The 18,995-nt window shown below is 40.9% G+C and overlaps 1 protein-coding gene across 4 annotated transcripts in view; it reads left to right on the plus strand.

Annotated features, from left to right (window-relative positions):
- The first annotated feature begins 5,070 nt into the window (after positions 1 to 5,070).
- Positions 5,071 to 18,995, plus strand: part of LOC134498518 (uncharacterized) — a 59,287-nt gene continuing 45,362 nt past the window's right edge. For all 4 annotated transcript variants that reach the window (XM_063304665.1, XM_063304673.1, XM_063304683.1 and 1 more), the window contains exon 1: positions 5,071 to 5,711. In XM_063304665.1, coding sequence (XP_063160735.1) covers positions 5,643 to 5,711 — 69 coding nt within the window. In that variant the 5' untranslated portion in view covers positions 5,071 to 5,642. The remainder of the gene's footprint in view (positions 5,712 to 18,995) is intronic.

Consider the following 18,995-nt stretch of genomic DNA (forward strand, 5'->3'; position numbering starts at 1 on the left):
GAACATTCTTTAAGTGCCAGTCTGTATGTCCATCCGCACCTGCTGAGTTGAAGTGATAGTCACCCATCCCTTAGTCAGCAGAAAGCTATGTAAGTGTGAAATTCGCTGTCCCCATTGCTGATCTATCCTGCCTCTATTACTTCTGTTCTAGCCACTGCCAGTAGTTGACTTCCTCCAGGGCTAATGGGTGAGACGGCCTAACAGAATTTATACACCATGAAGTTGCCCTTGGACAATGCCAGAATAAGGGGGAAAACACTATGCCAGCCCTGTACAGAACAGCTAAGGAGGACTGAAGCCTTCCTTACAAATGGGCAGGAGACCAGATGAGGGCAATGTCATGGGGATATACTGTGTAGAAAAAACGATGGTGCTAGGCCATGTTTGTGCATTGGTAAGTATAAGTGGGGAAAGGCCTTTTGTGCATTTCCTTAGGAATAAACTTAATCCATTTGGACATCCTTCTGGCTAGACTGAAAGTAAAATTGGATGGTAAAAAAATCCACTCAGTTATTTAGAAGGATCTACATGTTTCATTTGTACAAAACAGAGTTCCTTTGTCATGCACAGCTCCCTATCTTTTTACCTTTAACAGGATTTTTTTATTTAGATATTAGCTGGGTGTTGGACTGCAACTCTCAATATGATCTTGTAGGATGGGGTAATGGTATTAAAATTGGGAACCACTGCAACTGGAGAGCAGTAGAAAAAGGCACATTTTTCCCTGATCAGCTGACAATCTTACTGCAAAAGAGTAAAAACCTTTGTTTTATTTTCTGAAGCCATTTAGTGGCCTGCTAGAACCACTGAAATGGAGCAGAGCTTAACACAGCTGAGAAGCTGCACTCAGAAAAAGAATATTATCTTAGAAAGCTTCAATGAGCATGTTAGATAACAAAGGTTATTGATCTTACACACTCAGCCCTCCCAAGCATAAAGAATCACACACTTAGACAGAGTAGGTAAAAAAATATCTTACTGACTTTATTCTTGGTTTGGTTACATCCATGTTCGGTGGAAAAGATGAAACCTTTGCTCTTCTTTTGTCCCTAAACATAATTCATCCTTAGCCCTACAGCTGCTAAGAGCTGCGTGGAAGATAGGGGCAGAATTCTTCATAAAAGCCCAAGCACATGGCCCTGATGAAGAAAGCAGCACCCATGCTGCCTGTTCAGACAGTGGAAGAAGGAGGAAGAGATAGAGAGGAAGTGGGAGTGGCAACAAACAGCTTCCTCAGAGTTGCATCATAGGACGAACTCAATTTACACGCTAATGCACATGCTAATGAGGCATGCTGGATTTGCCAGGATCTCCAACATTTTCCACAGTTTGTGACCCACATGCCACAGTTAGTGAATTACATATTATGTGACAGCAGGGTGACTGAGGACAGAAACATTTTTAGATTAGTACTGACTTTTTAATTTATTGCACACATGAACATCATCACTGCCCCCCCCCCGCCATATTTTTAGAAATATGTCCCGGGGTGAAGGTTTAGATGTTTCCTAGGCTGCAATTGTCTCACATAATTATGTGCAAGTATATTTCACTTCAAATGATGGCTTATATCAACGGTAAAATAAATAGCTTCTGAAAAATGTTTATATTCATACCCAAAAGTTGTACGCCAACATGTATAAAAAAAAATCCCTTCCAACTAACCATATTGTAAAATGGTTAACCATTTCCAGACAAAAAGGAATGGAAAATTAAAGTCTCATAAACATTCTGGATATGTTAGTAGCAGTGTGATGTAAAGAGGACAGTGGTGGTGACATCAGGACAAGACTATAGAGCTTCCAATCACTGTGGGAATGATTTGCTACGTTTTGAAGTAAGTGAAGTATTGTACATATTATTAACTCACCCCCTCCATCCCCTCAGATTAAGATGACGAAATCAAGAGTTTAAAATTACCTAACTGAAGTGGCTTTATCTGGCAGGGATCTTATGATGTTAGCAGGTAGAAATTCAATAAATGTAGCTTCACCTGGCATGGATATGTCTTTGTTAAGGAAGTTGTGTCTTGGAATTTCAGTTCAGCCTAATACTGTACATAACCCAGTGCAGAAACCTTGATTTAGATCTAGACAGAGAATGCTAAGTCTAGTAATGGGGGCAGCTGAATTTTAAATATCTTCTCTCTTCTCTGGAAAACAACCCCCCTTAAAATTATCCAGTTTGAGAACACTGGTAATAGAATGTATGCATCTCTCTTCTTGTTTCTAAACTCCCCATGATTGATATTTCTGATTTTCTTTGGAACCCTCCAGAATGGTTTGCTAATCATTAAGACAGAACTGAATATATTAGGAGAACATTTACTTTTTTATCCAGAAGAGCTGACTGTAGAACAGAAAGACATAATGTTATATAGAAAGATTCTACACCTGAAGCTGAACTAGAGGGACCACGGGCTCTACTTTACAGAGGAGAGAACTCTATTTGAAGGCATCTACTGTACATGAAAGGCTGTCCCTTTGGCTCCAGTATAAAGAACTTTCAGAAGAAAAAGCAAGAGCCTTGAAGAGACCTGTCAACAAGTAGTATCTGGGCAGCAGACTAAGCTGGCATCAAAATGTTCTCCATTATGGAAACAAATTTTATACTTGTATTTACATTACATTTGATTGATTATGTGCCATCAAACTGGTGTCAATTCTTAGAAACCACACAGATAGACTTTCTCCAGGAGAAGCTGTCCCTAGCCTGGTCTTTTGGGTCTTCCAAGGGTGCACCCATCACCACTGTAACTGAGTCCATCCATCTTGCTGCTGTTCATTCTTCTCTTCTCTTTCCTTCTACGTTTCCCAATATTAGAGCCTTGTCAAGAGCTAGGTCTTCACATAATGGGTCTGAATAAGATTACAGTGAAAAGGTGAAAGGTGAAAGGTCCGCTGTGCAAGCACCGAGTCATGTCTGACCCTTTGGGGGGGAATGCCACTTTCACGACGTTTTCTTGGCAGACTATAGCGGGGTGGTTTGCCATCGCCTTCCCTGGTCGTCACCTTCCCCAGCAAGCTGGGTACTCACTTTACCAACCTCAGCAGGATGGAAGGCTGAGTCGACCTGAGCCGGCTACCCGAGAATCCAGCTTCCGCTGGGATTGAACTCTGGTTGTGGGGAGAGTTTTCGGTTGCAATACTGCCGCCTACCACTCTGTGCCACACGAGGCTCTGTTACAGTATTATTACAGTAATGATGGTCAAGTTTGCATCTATACATATAAATCAACACAGTCACTCTCTTGCTGTTGCTGTCCCTCACTTTCTTGTAGACTATTGCAGCACAGTCCTTGGCACCATAAATTCTGGGTCTTTATGCCTGAGATGTTGCGTCTATTTAATCAGGAAACATAGTTAATATGATTCAGAAGATGCAGGATAAGCTATGAAGAATCTAAGAAACCAAAGGAAGGTATGTTGATATAATCAAGTGACTATTGACCAGTTCATGAGAGCCTCTTCTAGGAACAGGAGGAACAAATGAAGCTGCCAGGCAATCAAGGCCTAACGTTTCTTTGTAGCTTAAGCCAGGACTTCTCAGCCAGGGTCCTGTGGAACCCTAGGGTTCCACGAGAGGTCACTAGGGGTTCCCTGGGAAGTCACAATTTATTTAAAAAATTATTTCAAATTCAGGTAACTTCACATGAAAGAGGTAAGTTTCATTCTTTATTTTTAGTTTAAGAACACTGTTAATATATACAGGCCTACACATGAAACAAATATAATAATTTTGTAACTTCTGGCCTACATTTGAGCCTGAATGTGCAGGGGTCCCCCGAGGCCTGAAAAATATTTCAAGGGTTCCTCCAGGGTCAAAAGGTTGACAAGGGCTGGCTTAAAGGAACCCGTTTTTGGATCTGCCAGCATTTAAACTTCATGGCAGCCAAGAAAACAAACAAATGGATCATTGAATAAATCATTCCAGAGTTCTCACTGGGGGCACAAATGACCAGGCTCAAATTATTCTATTTGGACATATTATACAAAAACCTAGCTCTTTGAAGAAAGCTCTAATGTTGGGGAAGGTAGCAGGAAAGGAAGAAGACGAGAACCAGCGCAAGGTGAATGGACTGAGTTACAGTGGCAATGGATACACTGTTGGAAGGACCAGGTTAGGGACCGATTGTCATGGGAGAAAAATCTACATGGTCACCAGGAGTCAACACCAATTTGATGGCACATAATCAATTGATCGATCAATCAATCAGGCTATTTTATATGGGAAAGGAAGGATAGTCCCCTCCTTTACTCCATTTAAATTTTCTGTCTAAAAGTGAAAGCTATCTTAGATTTGTTCTCTCTCTCCCTCTCTCTCAACTACACCCCCTTCACTGCTGTGCTTACATATAACCCTAGCTACAAATCAGTCAACCTTTTCAACCTGGGGTACTCAATATTGCTGAGCTGCAACTCCCAGAATTCCTAGCTAACATAATAGCTAGGATTTCTGGGAACTGTAGTCCAACAAAATGGTGACGCTTTTATAATGTATAGTTATTATAAATTCTCTGTCTTTCTAACTATAATATAATAATAATGATATTCTCCACCTTTTAAATAGCTCTGTTATTACGAATTAATAGAATGGAGTGATGAGAAGTGAATGACTTGAAGTCCCTACGTGGAGGACATAATGCAAAGAGGATGATGATTAAAGTCTCTCTCTCTCTTTTTTTTAAGTGCTAAAAGATGCACCCACGTCTGTACAGAGCGATACTGCGTGGGAGAAAACCGAGATTATACAAGATAGAGGAGGAAACCCTGTAAGGTTTTAATTCTGCATCGCTGGCTGCTTCTTGCGGGGCCAGCGCCTACCTTCCAAGGGAAAAAGCGCTTTCAAAGCGAAGGAGATGCAAGGGAACCTGTGTCTTTCCTCCAGATCCGCAGCAACCTGCTTGCGAGGGGAAAGGAGGCAGCGGTACCTGCTCGGCTCTTCTTTTGGTTTCCCTTTAAATGGAAACCCAGCCCCCTGAAATTGACATAGTCCGCCTTGGCTGTCCAATCGGCGCCGGGGCTTCGGGTCCTGTTTGTTACAAGTTTCGTACAGCTAGAGCGGCGAGGACAGAGAGAACGGCAGCCGTGCGCGAGTGAGAGGAGAGCGTGGAAAAAGGAAAGGGAAAGGAGAGGGGAAGAAGAGCACGCGGGAGCGACCGGCAATGTGCAGGAAAGGGAGAGAAAGGGCAGATTAGACCGTGAGCATGAGCAGAGCTCCGGGCCTCAGTTTCGAAAGCTTCCTCATCTCTTCTTTAACTCCTTCGGCATCCAATGCCCCCCTGTCCCTTGCAATAGAAACCCTGCCAGCGACTGTCGGGGTTTCTACCTTGGCGTCCTTTGCTGCAGCTGGGAAAAGCCAGGCATTCGCCCTTTAAAAAACTAATTAGTCGTTTCAACGGAGCAGACGGGGGAGGAAGTTGTGCGCTAGCAACCAGATCCAGGATGTTATAGGGGTGCAAAAAGAAGAAAGGCGCAAGATCGCATTTCTCGGCAGATCAGATGCCTCTCGAGCCACAAGCTGGGAGTACCTGCAGTTGCTCAGCCTGCCCCCTCTAAGCTGACCGCAGCAGCAGCCGCAGCAGCAGCAGCTTTAGATGCGAATGCGTGCTTAACTCTTCCCTGGCTCTTTGAATTTGTACCATGCTCAAGATCCTTACGAAGAAGCTGAGGAATCAGAGTTTGAATGAGATCCAGCCCTTCCAGTTGAAGGTAAGAAGAAGAAAATACAAATGTAAAAATCCCCAAGAAAGTGCACCTCTTAGTGGAACTTAGCAGTAGCTAAGTAGCCAATAGGCATTAGTTACAAATCGGGGTGCAATTTCCACTGGCACCCTGCTCGCTGGGAGACTTAAAAGGAAGGAGAGCTGGTCTGCAGGCGAAGAAATCGGGCCTGTTTCTTTGAATATCAAGTTGTTCTTGGCCAATAGATACTGGTGTGATAAAGGCCTAACTATCTTTGGGCAGCCTGGAATACAAACACATGTCATGATTGTAAACTTTTTTTTAAAGGAGTTTAAGGTCGAATGACCTCTTTCCCAGTGATATATTGATATTGGTGCTTTTGAAACCCATCGATCTTGGGAGAAGTTGGGAAAACTCCTTGTGCCAGAAAATCGAGCTGTGTTCTGCAAAACTAGTCCTTTCCAAGTGCTGAGAAGCATCACCCTGAATGCTAAGACTGGCTTCTGGCTAAAAGTACTTACGGTTGAATTGCATGGCTCCTAAGTCTCACTTGTAAGAGTTGGACTCATGAAATCAGCACTGTAGATTGACCGTAGGCTGTGGAACCTACTCGTATTGCTGAGTGTTTGCTTTTGCATATAAGATGGAACTGGATCTGAAGCCAGCTTCTTGCACCTTGTCCTATATAGTCTTTAAAACAAAGACAGTATAGTTTTTCCTGCTGTGCAGTCTGAATCTCCTGCTCTATCTCCTCCACCCCAGTAATGAAATATAAATGTTAAATAGGGTTATACACATATCCCAAGTGCTGAGCAAAGCACTTCCTGATATCATTAGTGCTTGGAGCCACAATTATTATCCATATATATATATATATATATACACACAGTATATGAGAAAAAAGTAGCCATTGATCTCCTATTTGAGATCCTATTACTGAGATGCCTCTTTGAACCCATAAATCTAGAATGGGTTTGCAGTGCATTAAATATCTGCAATATGTCAAGGTTTGGTTTTAAAGTATGTTGTGCTTCAAAGAACTAACTTTTTGTAAACCTGCCATTGATTCTTTTTTAATTAAAAAAAAAAGCCCTACTGGAGAAGGGGAGGAGAGTCCCATGGACGAGGAAGAAATCTAATATTTTAAAGCCTTGGTTTTTGCATCTTTCCCCTCTACCCCCTTTTTGCTTTCAAGGGATTCCAGTTACAGAAATACGTTCAGATTCAGTTGGCCACTGACTTTATTTTGTAGCTAACAGTCCTGGGTTTTTGGAGCATCTGAAAATTTAGTATGTCAAATTTCACAATACAAAAAGTAGTCAGAAATAATGATAGTGCCCACTTGATACAGACACATGCTTAGACGTGCATTTGTATGAGCAAAATGGCTTCTTGCTTTCGAATGCTTTTGCATATCCAGCTGTGCAATAATTTCACTCATTCATATTTGCCATTTTATTCATTTATGCTGTATACTGTACATATTTTCTTGCTTCAAATTTGGTTGGCTGGCATATTTTGAATTCATTGGTAAATGGCTTGAGACTGTGAAAGTTTTGTGTAGAATCTTTCTTCTGTTTGCATGGGGTCACAGTCTAGGCCATGGAGATGCTAATGGTGATCTCAAAAGGTTCCATATGCATAAATGGGAATCCCTAGAATTAGCTTCTAGGTGTAGTTGTCAGCAGTTCAGACCGATGCACAGAATGGCTAGACGACTGTCCTAATTTACTCCCAACTTTCAAAACACAAGATTTTAAAATAAGGCCAAAATCTTTGAGTCAGCCAATAGGGCAGCCAGGACTATTATGAGGGAGGGATGACTATTCCCTTTTGCTTGCCTTGAGACAAAGGACTTTTGGGGCAGGAGGCTGTTCACAGTAAGACTTAGTGTTTTGGTTTTATGTTCCAGAATGTATGTCCCACTCTTCCCCTGGCATTGAAACATGTTGTACTGTAACTAATTTTCTAAAAGCCAACAGTTGAATTCTTGATAAGGTAAGCAGGTCTGGACCTGGTTAGTATTTGAATGGGAGAACTCAGGAACATCCCAGAAGAAGGTAGTGACAAACCACTGCTGTATTATTGCCAAGACAGCTATATGGACATATCCATGAAGTGGAGCTTAACTTGAAGGAAACTTTTGTAAACTGCTCTATAAATATTAAGTATTTGTTAGAAAACAGAGCTGCTTGACCCCAGTATGGAACTATCACTCCCATAATTTCCTCAAGGCAGCATATCCTGAATAGTAGTGGACACTTGCCAGGATATATGAGCTCCTGTCTGACTTGGCAGGGCAAAGAGGGCAGAGTGCCAACCTGCTTCTTCAGTTATTCTTGAAGTCTGGTGGGCATTGAACAGTATTTCTTTATATTGTAGACTTCAACAAGTAACAACCATTCAACCATTGTAAGAATGAACAAACAAGGAAGGAATTTAAAGCCAATCCTGTATTGACCATGTGACAACAGAATAATTGTCTGTTGTTAGTTGAACAGCTATTTCTTGTCTTGGAAATGTTGTTTCTGGAGAACTACTAAGGATCCTGGAAGTCACTTTAGCCTGGAAGGAGATATTTCCAAACCTATGTTGAAGGCTTTTGCCACTTACTCTGTGGTTAAGTAGAATGAGGCAACTGTTTCATGCATTTGATTTTGGGTGTCAAAATGGTGACAGATTGTTAGCTATTTAACTTATCATTGCTCTGTGTTGGTTCCTAGTGAAGGGAGAAGGCAATTGTAAGTAGCCTTACGGGCCAAAATAATTTACCCAGCATCTAGTATTGTGCAGACTGATGGGAGGTTCTGCTCTTGGTTGCTCTGGCTCAACCAACAAAATGTCTTGGGCTGCTTTTGCTATAAGCTATGACCTTTCCCATTATTAATAGCAGAGTGTTTTCCCATCTCTCCAATTCCCAGTCTGCTGAGTAATCCTTCCTGTGCAGTTTACTACTTCTGCAGACTTGGTTTTGGTTCACTTGCTGATTTGAACAGAATGATTGGAACTGACTGTAGGAGCGGAATATTTAGGTTTTTGTTTTGCCTGATTTTCTTGGTCTTTTTGTTGAGCTCCAGAAAGGTTTCTCATTCAAGTGATGAAAGTCTTGATCACTTGGATTCCATCCTGTATCTCTCAGAGAGGCTACAGCTTTTTGTATTTCCCTCATGCTCTTCATGTGCTAGCTTTTTTTCCCCATTTAGGAAATAAATTCCTGTAAGGAAAATATTTCCTCACTCTTGACTTCTATTGGAAGAAATTGTTGACTTTCAAATAGAGGGAGAAAATGTAGAGGCAGTGAAAGACTTTGTATTTCTAGGTGCAAAGATTACTGCAGATGCTGACTGCAGTCAGGAAATCAGAAGACGCTTAATCCTTGGGAGAAGAGCAATGACCAATCTCGATAAAATAGTTAAGAGCAGAGACATCACACTGACAACAAAGGTCCGCATAGTTAAAGCAATGGTATTCCCCGTAGTGACATATGGCTGCGAGAGCTGGACCATAAGGAAGGCTAAGAGAAGGAAGATAGATGCCTTGGAACTGTGGTGTTGGAGGAAAATTCTGAGAGTGCCTTGGACTGCAAGAAGATCAAACCAGCCCATACTCCAAGAAATAAAGCCAGACTGCTCACTTGAGGGAATGATATTAAAGGCAAAACTGAAATACTTTGGCCACATAGTGAGAAGACAGGACACTCTGGAGAAGATACTGATGCTATGGAGAGTAGAAGGCAAAAGGATGAGGGGCCGACCAAGGGCAAGATGGATGGATGATATTCTAGAGGTGACGGACTCGTCCCTGGGGGAGCTGGGGGTGTTGACGCCCGACAGGAAGCTCTGGCGTGGGCTGGTCCATGAAGTCACGAAGAGTTGGAAGCGACTGAATGAATAAACAACAAAAACTTTAATATTACTGTATCCGTCAGGCACAGCCTATTTCAGATGTCAAACATGTCATCTTTTTAAAAAAGAAATAGTTATTGTAGGTATTATTACCTCATATTACTTTAAAGATTCCTTTCTCTGAAATACAATGTTAAAGAACTAAATTACCTTCCTGAAGATTAACCTTCCTTAACATGGCATTCTCCAGATATGTGGACTTCAGCTCCCTGTATTCTTCAACCAGCATGAACACCGCTGAGAATTCTGGGAGTTGAAGTCCGCACATCTGGAAGATAATTAGATTGGAAAGGCTGCCCCAGATAATAGTTTGACATTCAACTGAACTAATTGGAGTTATGCCATTGATAGATACTAACTGAAGTCATGATAACTGATGATGTCCTAACAAGATCATAATAATGGAAGAGTGAGTCTGTTGCCCTGTGTGGAATGCCTAGGGATCTGTTTTTTATTTGAGGATCAAATATCCACTTTTTATTTGAGTGGTGCTTTCATGCCATGATGATATAATGTCACCATAAAATGAACAAAACCCAACCAATAGATTACTCCCACAGAGACTACTATTTATTATTTATTTATTTGTCATATTTTTATTACCGCCCATCTCCCCCACTCAGGGAACCCTGGGAGGTTCACAATAAAACAGTATAAAATACAATAAAATCAGAATAATATCAATAAATATAAAATATAATAAAATCCAAGTGATGGCAGATCTAATTCCACCCAAAGGGGACCGGAACTGATCCTGGAAGGACTAGGGAACCAACCAGCCCCAAGAGTAGCTCTTCCTCTCCCCACTCCAAGCATGGTGACAAAACCAGGTCTTCAGTCGTTTCCTGAAGTCCAGAAGAGAGGAGGCCAACCTCACTTCTGGGGAAAGGATGTTCCAAAGGGTGGGAGCTGCTGCAGAGAAGGCCCGCCTCCTGGACCCCGCCAGATGGAATTCTCTTGCAGACCGGTCCGTAGCATACCCTCTCTGCATGAGTGGGTGGGATGGGTTGATGTAATGGGGATGAGACAGTCCCTTAGGTAACCTGGACCCAGGCCATGTAGGGCTTTAAAGGTAATAACCAACACCTTGAATTGGACCTGGAAGCAAACTGGCACCCAGTGCAGCTTGCAGAGCAAGGGAGTAATATGTGCTGATCTTGAGGCACCAAAAACTGCCTGTGCGGCTGCATTTTGGACCAGCTGTAGCTTCCGGATACTCATCAAGGGTAGCCCCATGTAGAGCGCATTACAGTAGTCTATGTGGGAGATGACCAGGGCATGAGTGACCGAAGGGCCTCTTGCTCCAGGAAGGGGCGTAACTGGTGCACAGTACGAAGTTGCGCAAAGGCCCTCCTGGCCACGAATGCCACCTGCTCTTTGAGCAGGAGTCATGAGTCCAAGAGGACCCCCAAGTTACTCTCGGCAGCTAAAAATATTTAAAAACAAGATAAAAACCACATAACAAAATGATAAATAACATATATAGCAGCCAAGAAAAACCAACCAACAACAACAACTAGCACAATCAAGATATGGGCTAAGCCACACATCTAGGGCCCAAGGGTTGACAGCAAAACCAGGTTTTCAAAGCCTTATCCTATCAACTTCATAAATCTAATTTCTTCCAAGATTTATGTTCCATATAAATATTACATTTTTTTTAAAATCGTATGGCATAGCAGTTCAGTGTTCATGCTGCTTTTTCTTGCTGGGAAATCCTTGTGAGGTCCATCAGCCAGATGTGTAGACTATTTAGCCGTGACAAGTCACATTGCCTGGGGTGCACCACAAGGAGGCTAGTCTACATTGCACCAAGTTGGGCTGAGAGAAAGTGACTGGTCCAAGGTCACCCGGCCAGCTTCCATGCCTAAGGTGGGACTAGAACTCACGGACTCCTAGTTTCTAGAACAGAACCTTAGCCCCTAGACCAAACTGGCTCTCAATATGACATCTGATACACGTACATAAATATTCCTTTGTTTCATCATAACAATATGTAAATATGTAAATGTAAATATTAGATGTAGATGTAGATGTAAATATTCCTTTGCTTCATCATAACAATCTTTTAAAAAGGATTGGTAATATCTTTATTGCGTAAATATTGTGATTTCAGTACTATGGATGCAAATGATAGCTGTTAAGGTTGCTTGATGCTTTCCGAAGGCTGCAGCATAGAAAGAATGGACTGGATGCTAGATTATTTTTGTCTATCTGGATTGATAAATAATATGGAAGGCTAAATGTGATTGGCTATTTGGTGGTTGGAGTGTTCTGCAAACTCAAGCTCTTGATTTAGTAAACCATTGTTCGGTTAATTATGGGTTATAATGTTGTGTGTAGGTCTAGCTTCACACATCAAGATTTTCTGTGAACTATCAAGAGGTGCATATAATTTGTAATAAAAAAGACATAAAAACAAATGAAAAGTTCTCCCAAGGGGAGAGGCACACCATGGGATTTTACAAGGATTTTTTTTTACTTGTTCACAAATTATTTTTAGTTAGGAGTCAGTGCAGTGTCCATGTTTGCTGATGACCTCAAGTTATTTATTTTAGTTAAAACAAAAAGGAGCTTTCATTTGAGGTATATGAGTGAAAGTGTTCAGTTGTCTACATAGCTTGTTTCCAGAGATACCTGGTTAGCCACAGTGGAACCAGGATGCTAGAATAGATAAGATTCTGGTCTGATCTGGTACAGGTCTTCTTACATTTTCACATCCTTAACAAGGGCTACATTAATGTAATGTGAGAAGTTGTCTGCATATCATGCTAAACCAAAAAGAAACCAATTTCTTCTTCATGGGACTCACTGTTAATAAATGGAGCAGGATGCTCTTTCTTTTACTGTTGTGGCTGCTGCCGTTCTCTGTACAGCAGTCGCAGCAGTACTAGCAGTATATCTCATTTTCCATCCTCTGCAAAGGTCTGGAACCTGTTGCCGTTTTTGATGGTCTTTTTCTAGCGTGAATCGGTGACAGAAAATTCTCAAACAAATCAGCTTAGAAGAAATTTCAATTGGGTCCTAGGAGTGGTGTGCTTCAGATTATCTTGCAATAATGCTTCTTGAGCTTTCTACCTACCTGGAAGGCACCTGGTTATATTCTTAGCTAATTCTTCTTGAGCCTCTGCTCCCAAATATGGTAGAGGGGTCGATGGTAAAAGTGTCTTAAACATTTTTACGCGTTTTCTTCTCCAGATTTCATTCATTATCTTATGCTTAAATGGCAAAAGTAACTAGTATATTCAAGGAAATGTAAGAATTTTCTAGTCTTGAGAGGGAACAAAAATGTTTGAAGGCATAAGAGAGATTGCTAGAGCCGAAGTTCTATCCCTGAATAGCTGTTGTTGTGTTTGTAGAGACAGCTATAAAGAATTATATGCATACTCCTTACTTAAAATTTTAAGTTCTTGTGTATGGGATTCTTAATTTCTTGAAAATATTTCTGGTCTCTTAAGATACTATGCTTCCAAATGTCTTTGTGTTAGCTCATTGGGGTTGCCAGAGTGGCTGTTCTTAAATAATAATATACAATGCCTGCCCTCACATTTATTATGTAAAAGACATGTCATAAGGAAAAATATGGAGGGAAGAGGAAAATAGAACACAGGCACCAGTTTTTAAAAGTGATGGAAACTAAAGTGGAAAATGTTTAGGGAGAGACATGTCATGCAGGTGGTTTCCTGAGAAAAACAAAGAATTCTGATGAAATGGGTCCACTGAGTCACTCAGTGTGAGAGATATCTTTGCTAATCCTTTCCGTGGTATGTCTATTTTAATGGTTATGGCTTTTTGGAAGATTTGGGGAACTGTTGTGAAGATTGTGAGATGTCTCAGGTCTCTTCAAGGAATTGAAATATCCCAGTCTCTGGTTGCTACCAGTTGTATCTTAGGAGAAGGAGTACTTGCTCCTTTCCTGCTTGTACCACTTAATGCAGTGTTTCTGTCATGAGTACTGATGGCGAGCAGGAGGGGGCCTCTATCTAGGGGGGAAAATGCATGCGTAGTACTGAGGAATTAAGCAGCCATTCAAAGAGACACAGATCAGACCCGCCTTAACTTTTGGGGTTTATCTGTCTGGGTTTTTCCCACGCTTCTTCAGTTTGTTAGGACTCTGTTTTATGTAGCAGTAATAAACACTAGAGACCTACTCCTCGTCTCAGTGTGATTTCTGACTGTTAGGACAGTTTCTCAACCTTGGCAGCTTGAAGATGTGTGGACTTCAATGCCCAGAACTTGCTGGGGAATTCTGGGAGTTGAAGTCCACATCCTGGCTTGGGAATTCTGGGAGTTGAAGTCCACACATCTTCAAGCTGCCAAGGTTGAGAAACAATGATTTAATGAGTTGGAAGTGAGGCTGCATCTTCCTTGCCAATGGGGGAGAGTATGGTAACAAGAAATCCCTGTTTCTGTTTTGTTTCCTGTTTCCATCCCCTCTTTTGGGGGAGATGGGCGGTAATTAAATTTGAATAACAAATAAATAAATAAATCGCCTTACTTTAACAACATGGAATTGAGGATGTAATGGTCCCTTAACCCCTGGGTGCTATCTGAGATGCCAAGAAGACCTCTCTCTCTCTCTCTCTCTCTTTCTCTCTCTTTAGAGAACAACACAAAGCAAATAAGTGGTAAATTTATTACATTTTAAAATTGCCTCTGTGAAAATCCAGGCTAGCTGCAGAACTTTAGTAGTGACCTATATTGTATACTGTATAACTCTTTTTGGAGAAGGTAAAGATGGAAAGTGCTTTATACATGGACTTCCCCAGATGGACAACACCGAAACCAGATTGACTACATCCTTTGCAGCCAAAGGTGGTGGACATCTATACAGTCGGTAAAAACAAGACCTGGAGCTGACTGTAGTTCAGATCACGAACTTCTTCTTGCACAATTTAGGATCAGACTAAAGAGATTAGGGAAGACCGACAAATCAGCTAGATATGAGCTCACTAATATTCCTAAGGAATATGCAGTGGAGGTGAAGAATAGATTTAAGGGACTGGACTTAGTAGATAGGGTCCCGGAAGAACTATGGACGGAGGTTCGCAACATTGTTCAGGAGGCGGCAACAAAATACATCCCAAAGAAAGAGAAAACCAAGAAGGCAAAATGGCTGTCTGCTGAGACACTAGAAGTAGCCCAAGAAAGAAGGAAAACAAAAGGCAACAGTGATAGGGGTAGATATGCCCAATTAAATGCAGAATTCCAGAGGTTAGCCAGAAGAGATAAGGAATTATTTTTAAACAAGCAATGCGCGGAAATGGAAGAAGACAATAGAATAGGAAGGACAAGAGACCTCTTCCAGAAAATTAGAAACATTGGAGGTAAATTCCAGGCCAAAATGGGTATGATCAAAAACAAAGATGGCAAGGACCTAACAGAAGAAGAAGAGATCAAGAAAAGGTGGCAAGAATATTCAGAAGACCTGTATAGGAAGGATAACAATATCAGGGATAGCTTTGACGGTGTGGTCAGTGAGCTAGGGCCAGACATCCTGAAGAGTGAGGTTGAATGGGCCTTAAGAAGCATTGCTAATAACAAGGCAGCAGGAGACGACGGCATCCCAGCTGAACTGTTCAAAATCTTGCAAGATGATGCTGTCAAGGTAATGCATGCTATATGCCAGCAAATTTGGAAAACACAAGAATGGCCATCCGATTGGAAAAAATCAACTTATATCCCCATACCAAAAAAGGGAAACACTAAAGAATGTTCAAACTATCGAACAGTGGCACTCATTTCACATGCCAGTAAGGTAATGCTCAAGATCCTGCAAGGTAGACTTCAGCAATTCATGGAGCGAGAATTGCCAGATGTACAAGCTGGGTTTAGAAAGGGCAGAGGAACTACGGACCAAATTGCCAATATCCGCTGGATAATGTAAAAAGCCAGGGAGTTTCAGAAAAACATCTATTTCTGTTTTATTGATTATTCTAAAGCCTTTGACTGTGTGGACCATAACAAATTGTGGCAAGTTCTTAGTGGTATGGGGATACCAAGTCATCTTGTCTGCCTCCTGAAGAATCTGTATAACGACCAAGTAGCAACAGTAAGAACAGACCACGGAACAACGGACTGGTTTAAGATTGGGAAAGGAGTACGGCAGGGCTGTATACTCTCACCCTACCTATTCAACTTGTACGCAGAACACATCATGCGACATGCTGGGCTTGAAGAATCCAAGGCTGGAGTTAAAATCGCTGGAAGAAACATTAACAATCTCAGATATGCAGATGATACCACTTTGATGGCTGAAAGTGAAGAGGAACTGAGGAGCCTTATGATGAAGGTGAAAGAAGAAAGTGGAAAAGCTGGCTTGCAGCTAAACCTCAAAAAAACCAAGATTATGGCAACCAGCTTGATTGATAACTGGCAAATAGAGGGAGAAAATGTAGAAGCAGTGAAAGACTTTGTATTTCTAGGTGCGAAGATTACTGCAGGTGCTGACTGCAGTCAGGAAATCAGAAGACGCTTAATCCTTGGGAGAAGAGCAATGACCAATCTCGATAAAATAGTTAAGAGCAGAGACATCACACTGACAACAAAGGTCCGCATAGTTAAAGCAATGGTGTTCCCTGTAGTAACATATGGCTGCGAGAGCTGGACCATAAGGAAGGCTGAGAGAAGGAAGATCGATGCTTTTGAACTGTGGTGTTGGAGGAAAATTCTGAGAGTGCCTTGGACTGCAAGAAGATCAAACCAGTCCATCCTCCAAGAAATAAAGCCAGACTGCTCGCTTGAGGGAATGATATTAAAGGCAAAACTGAAATACTTTGGCCACATAATGAGAAGACAGGACACCCTGGAGAAGATGCTGATGCTAGGGAGAGTGGAGGGCAAAAGGAAGAGGGTCCGGCCAAGGGCAAGATGGATAGATGATATTCTAGAGGTGACGGATTCGTCCCTGGGGGAGCTGGGGGTGTTGACGACCGACAGGAAGCTCTGGCGTGGGCTGGTCCATGAAGTCACGAAGAGTCGGAAGTGACTGAATGAATAAACAACAACAAAGATGGAAAGTATGGCCTGACAGCATAAGCAGGTGTTTTGTGGAAAAAAGTTAGCTTCAGAGTTGCAATAAATGCATGAATTGTCCATAAAGCTTGGAAATTGATCATCACTAAGCCAAACCAAAATTGAAAGCTGTGTGTATAGTGTTATTTATTGCCATCCACAAAACACAGGCACTATTCTTTGTTATATTTGGATGGAACTGGGAGCCCCATATCTCTTTGGTGATGAGAAGCAAGGAGAACTAGAATTGTGTCCTTTTCTGATGTCCAGACTGGCATGCTGTTTAGCTTCTGCAATTAAATTTACATGTCCAATTGTATTTTATAACACTGACATTCTTTTATACAATATCACATGTTTTCTAGAGTTATTGTGCCTTTTTAGCAGCTGTTAAAACTAACCAGAAACTCTAATGTAAACAGAATGGAACTAGAAAGCACAAATCTTTGTCTTTTGGTTTCTGAGCTATTAGTATTTGTTAAAATAATATTTTCTGTGCATCATGAATAAAGGCCATATGTGATGATATGTGGATTTCAATTAAGTATTTTACACATCTGTGGTTTTTATGTTCTTTTAGCTATCTCTCACCAGGATTATTACACAATGAGTTAAAACCCCTCTCTAACTCCTTGTATTATAACCTCTAGGAAAGCTACATGCTCCCAAAGCTGCTAATTCCTTCTATAAGATTTGCAGCTTTGATGAGCCATAGATTAAATGAGCAGCCTTGACAATATTTCTGTTGAAAATAATTATGATGATGTAAGTAAAGAGGTTCTGAATACCATCTGATCATTAACTCTTAGCATGTTTCCAGATTATTTTTATTTGGGCAGCTAACAATATTTAAAATCAAAATACAAACAACATAAAATGTCAATATGTATAGTAGCAACCAAGGTAAAACCAAACCACAAATCAACAACTTCATGGTTCTCCAACCAACAGCTAGTACACCAACACATGTACTATAATCAGTTTCACAAAATGGAGAAGTGGCAGTAAAAGGGAGGATTAATAGGAACATTCTAATTGGTGCAATTAAGGTTATTAGCAAATACATCATGTATTAATTTGTTTTTTGGCTGGGGGAGAGAGAGCACTAAATTGTAAGAGAATCAGACAGCAGCAAACTTGGGCAAATTTAACAGTTTCTAAGATACTTCAAATGACAGAACAGAACAGTTGTTTTTAATACTAAAGAGATTTTGAAGTGGATTATTGGGTTGACATTCCAACCTGGGTTTCAAGGAGCTGGTAAAGATGATAGGAAGCTTACAAGGCACACTGTTACTAAGAAAGCAAAAGCTGATCTTGCAAGGATATCAAGGGTATTTTCAAATACGTCGTATCTAGAGAAGCTAAGGAAAGAAGGGATAGATGAACAATTGAGAAGTAGCTATCAGAAGCAATATAACAGTGGAACAAGCCAACTACAGAGATTGTAGATTTCTCTTGGAGGTTCTTGAGGAAGAAATATGCATGTAATATGGCAAAGATACTTTCAATTCGCTTTCTTCAAGCTGCAGTTGTCCAGATGTACTAGATCATAGGTCATCCTCAGCCATCATAGTTGTTGGGAGGTCGCACTGAGATGCACCAATTAACCAACTTTCAGATTTTTTTGGCTGGATCTGTATGTGTGTTTGTAGCATATATAGGTATGCTTTACAAGTTTAATATTCCAGGTAGTATTCAACCAACTGTCTAACAATACAGTGCCAAAGACATCAGATCGGATCATTATAAAAACCCAAATTATAGTAAATTAGAATGCCTGAGTGAATAAGAATACTTGTGCTTGGTGATGAACAGATTTCTTGCCAGGTGAACTGCTTTAGGGAGGTTAGTCCATAGGTGTGGCACTGCAGCTAAGAGACTCCTTCTGTTGTTAAATAGCATACTTCTGATAGGGAAACATTTAGAAGAATTTTACCTCAAGTGGGTTATGTTGTTTATGTACAGATTTTTGGAATTGAGGTTTGTGCTACATGGAGATAGCAGGAGATGCAAGTGTGTTGGTTTTCATGTTAGGAATGCCAAATGAATGCATTATTTGCAGATTCTCTTATGAATGGATCTGTTCTGGACCTCCCAAACTAATGTGTGATTTGGAATGTGTGGCGCCATTAGATTTTTATCTTCTCCAAAATTGGCATGTGGTTCTCCCTTTGGAATATCAAATAATTTTGAAATGCATCATGTGCAAAAAGGAGACGTTGAAAAGAACTTGCTGAAACAAATATTTTTGTCAAGATGTTTTTCATGTAAAAATTGAGATTAATTTGGGTATAACGTGGAATATGCACTCATAAAGGAATATTTATGAAAATGAAACAGACAGCTAGTATAATTTGCCCATTCATCTTTCATGTTGAATGATTTTTAA

This window comes from Candoia aspera, chromosome 1, assembly GCF_035149785.1.
Source record: "Candoia aspera isolate rCanAsp1 chromosome 1, rCanAsp1.hap2, whole genome shotgun sequence".
In the NCBI taxonomy this organism is placed as follows: domain Eukaryota; kingdom Metazoa; phylum Chordata; class Lepidosauria; order Squamata; family Boidae; genus Candoia; species Candoia aspera.